General features: G+C 34.9%; 1 protein-coding gene across 1 annotated transcript; it reads left to right on the top strand.

The window, feature by feature from the left end:
• The first annotated feature begins 381 nt into the window (after nt 1-381).
• LOC132287164 (protein LURP-one-related 5-like) lies at nt 382-1968 on the top strand. Its single transcript, XM_059789686.1, has 2 exons — nt 382-882; nt 1429-1968. The coding sequence occupies exons 1-2, from the start codon at nt 613-615 to the stop codon at nt 1846-1848; spliced, it is 690 nt and encodes a 229-aa protein (XP_059645669.1). The 5' UTR covers nt 382-612; the 3' UTR covers nt 1849-1968.
• The last annotated feature ends 1753 nt before the right edge of the window (nt 1969-3721 follow it).

Here is a 3721-nt window from a genome sequence, read left to right as displayed (position 1 = left end):
GTCTTGTCTATCTAGATAGGATCCGAAAGTTTTTCTCACAAATACTTGACTTAAAACCAAATCAAAAATTAAATCTACCTTTAATATCACTTATAACCACTTATAACGGGACGACACTTATTTCTACAACCCATGACTCCCGTGGGGATGCAATGTAGGACAAGAACGTCTAAGTTTCTCACAGCAGTCTCGTGTTAAAAATAAAACCTTTATCCGTGTGTGTGTGTGTGTGTGAGAGAGAGAGAGAGAGAGAGAGAGAGATGGGCCTGTTTGTTTGTTTGAGAAGCAACAAAGGAAAACAAGTTGATTAATGTCGGTCCTACACAAGTGATCGAGTAAACCACTAAACCAAACAAAACATCGTATAGACAGAAAGAACTAGGACCAAACTTCTATCTAATTCCCACGTACGTCCTTCCTTCCCTTCTTGACCAAATTCCCTATATATATATTAATGTCAAACGTCTAGACAGACTACCTTTCAAAAAAAAAAAAAAAAAAATTTCTAGACGGAGAGAAAGATAGGACTTTAAAGTTCCATCGACAAACTAATAATCAAACAACCTCAGCCACCAGAGCCACAAATTCAAAATTCATCTTTCCTTTGAGACCATGTCCAGAATTCATCCGGCGGAGAATACACAGCAAGACTACTTGTCCATAGAGAATGGTGATCATATTAACCGGCCAAGTCCATCCGTGCTCACCGTGTGGAAGAGATCGAGCATGACTTTCCAAGGCACCGATGGATTCACAGTTTTTGATAGTCATGGAACACTGGCTTTTCGGGTTGATAACTACACCAGGAAGAGCCCTTGTAGCACCGGCGGACTCGTCCTCATGGACGGAACTGGCAAGGCTTTGCTATCACTCAAACCCCAGGTATACACACTCATTCATGCATATATTGCCAGGCTGATATCAGTTTTTATATGAATATGTATGTATATCAATTGTGTGGTATATATATATTTTTTTCATATAGAAAATATCAGTAGGCATGTCTGTATATCAGTATATACAGAGATCTGAAAATATTGAATCTAAATCTTTCTATTTATCTGGAAAAAAATATATATACATATTCCTTCATATGATCAGTATATAAAAGTAGAAAACAAAAAGGAAATTCTCGATCTCTATATATGTATATAAAAACTTTCCTACAAGTTAATGGATCTTTGTACGTACGTTATATAATATATATGTCCAGAAGAAGAGTTCATGCACATAAAACTACTGTATTGAAAATAAAAATAATGAGGTTGAAAAGAGATTTTTACACAATTAAATCTTTGTTTCTAACACATTTTTTTCTAAATTTCAAACGCATAGACATATATATGTTGAAATGTGTGGAAATATAGAACAAATGTTTGAATTAAGTTAAATTATGATACAAATTAATTAATTTAACATGAACTGCAGATATTGAGCATGCAACTTCAATGGAATGCGTATAGAGGAGGAGAAGATGAATGTGGTAAAAGTAGTCGATTATTCGCGATGAGAAGACCAATCTCTCTGATCAACAATAGTAGCAAATATGAAGCAGAAATCTTCATCGGAGGTCCGACAAAGGGAAGCCAACCCACACCAGATTTCAGGATAGAGGGCTCGTTTGCGAGGCGAAATTGCAAGATCATCAAGACAAGTACAAGTAGTCCCAGTGGCCAAGTACTGGTGGCAAAGATATCGAGGAAGAAGGTAAACAAGACTGTAATGTTGAACGACGACGTTTTCAGCCTGCAAGTACAGCCCGGATTCGATCTTCAGCTTATTATGGCCTTTGTAGTCGTCTTGGATCGAATCTGTCGCAAGCCTTTTGCACCTGTTTTGTGCTCTTGAAACACTACTGTCAATTCTATCTTGTACACAAATCTTTTCCAATTTTCCTAATAAGGCTCTCAATTTCTTTGTATCTAAATAATATTTACGCTTTTTTGTGAAAAATTAAAATTAAGCTCAGCTGTGTGATGCAATCCATATGGGTCCTACTTCATTTCATTTCATGGGTGAAATGAGTTAGGTTAATCATTTCGGCTTGCTTTATATTGGGTAGTTAGGTGTTCCTCTCCGATTAACGAGCTGGACCCATAACCTTGCTGTCAATCATGGACTGCCATGTTCTATAATTAAAGTGATAGGGAGTTGGATGGATTCAGTTGGATCGAGGAGGTCCAACCATTGGATCCGATTAACCTAGTTACCACTTTTTTTCTAGTTTTTGCAGATGTTGCACCCATTCTTGAACATCTCCTTGTTTTTTTTTATCATAAAGGATTCCATTTCGGAAAATTTATGTTGGGTTGGAAAGATGGATTGAGAAAAAGAATGAAAAAGAAGATTCTCTTGTTTAGTTGGAGATTTGTAGTGAAGGAAGCAAGGAGATATAAAATATCATCTTTAACTCACATTTTTTCATCCACCCAAACGGGAAGTGGAAGAGAGAAAGATTAAAAATAAATAAAATTTAATTTATAAATATAAAATACAACTTTTAACTTAAAATTATCTATAAAATCATAAAAATTTTCATTCTCTTTCTTCTAACCAAACAAAATAAAGTATCACATTATCAATCCTTTCCATTATCTCTTTTATTCAACTAAACAAAAAATCATCCTTCCAATCATCCATCCCCCCTCTTTCTCTCTCCTTTCTATTCATTTTTCTATCTCTCATACCAAACAACGGCTTTTTGGATTGAACGAGTTTATGATACTTATATTGAGTATAGAACCGGGTTGGAGAAAAAAGAGGACGACCCAATGGGATGGAGAAACATTCTTGAAAAAGAAATATAACTATAACTATTGGTTTGACAATTGAGAGCTACATTGACAATTTTGATCCGACTGTAGGGAACTAGGACAACATTCTTGAAAAGGAAACCCGTGCTACAGCTATTTGGTTGACATTTGAGAGCTACATTCATAATTTTGATCCGACCACATACCAACATTCACATTTTCACCATTCATTTTTATATAGAATCATCTAGATCCATCACTTGACGCCTCCATTTTTCAACACTAATAATTCGTATATCTCTTAATTTTAGTCGGGTACACCACCCCTCATCTACTCCACATTTCTCTCCTCCATGACACACAAAATACATACCCACACGTATAAGATGAATTTATCCACAAATCAACCTTTACTTACCAACAAAAATAATTAATTAATTAATTAAACCAAGTCCCAACCACACATGCCTAGCCTCATGAACATTTTTCATAAGCAAGTTTTAACACTTAATTGTTTTTATAATAAACAGGTATTATAAATAAAAAATAATAAACAATTTTTATTTTTATTTTTATTTTTTTTCCCCCTTCTCAATCCTTGATTTCATAATAGAGTTTAAACTCAAGCTCGAGAACAGGCTTGAGTCTCAGGTCAAAATAGGCAAAGCGAGTCAAATTCAAGCGCTGTGTGTGCGCCTGGTTACGAGAGAGACGTGACATTATGCTACAAATGGTTAACAACCACTGTTTTAGCAATCATCCTGAGAAAACTTATCGACGCTACACTAAAATAAAAATAATACTAATAATCTAAGCAAATTACCGATCATAGTGTCCTAAAAAGAATTCAAAAAAATCATCTAATTTTTCCTGATTTTTCAGACCTTGCGACTCTCATTCCTAATACAACATTTTATATTAGGCATTGCAAGTTTCTCTTCTTTCAGAAAACATAACTAGGATACAAA

This window comes from Cornus florida, unplaced genomic scaffold (genome assembly GCF_030987335.1).
Source record: "Cornus florida cultivar Cherokee Brave unplaced genomic scaffold, ASM3098733v1 CherokeeBrave_3.0.0_Hap2_Chr11, whole genome shotgun sequence".
Taxonomy (NCBI): domain Eukaryota; kingdom Viridiplantae; phylum Streptophyta; class Magnoliopsida; order Cornales; family Cornaceae; genus Cornus; species Cornus florida.
The sequence above is the reverse complement of the archived record's forward strand: the minus strand, read 5'-3'. Positions and strand labels throughout refer to the sequence as shown.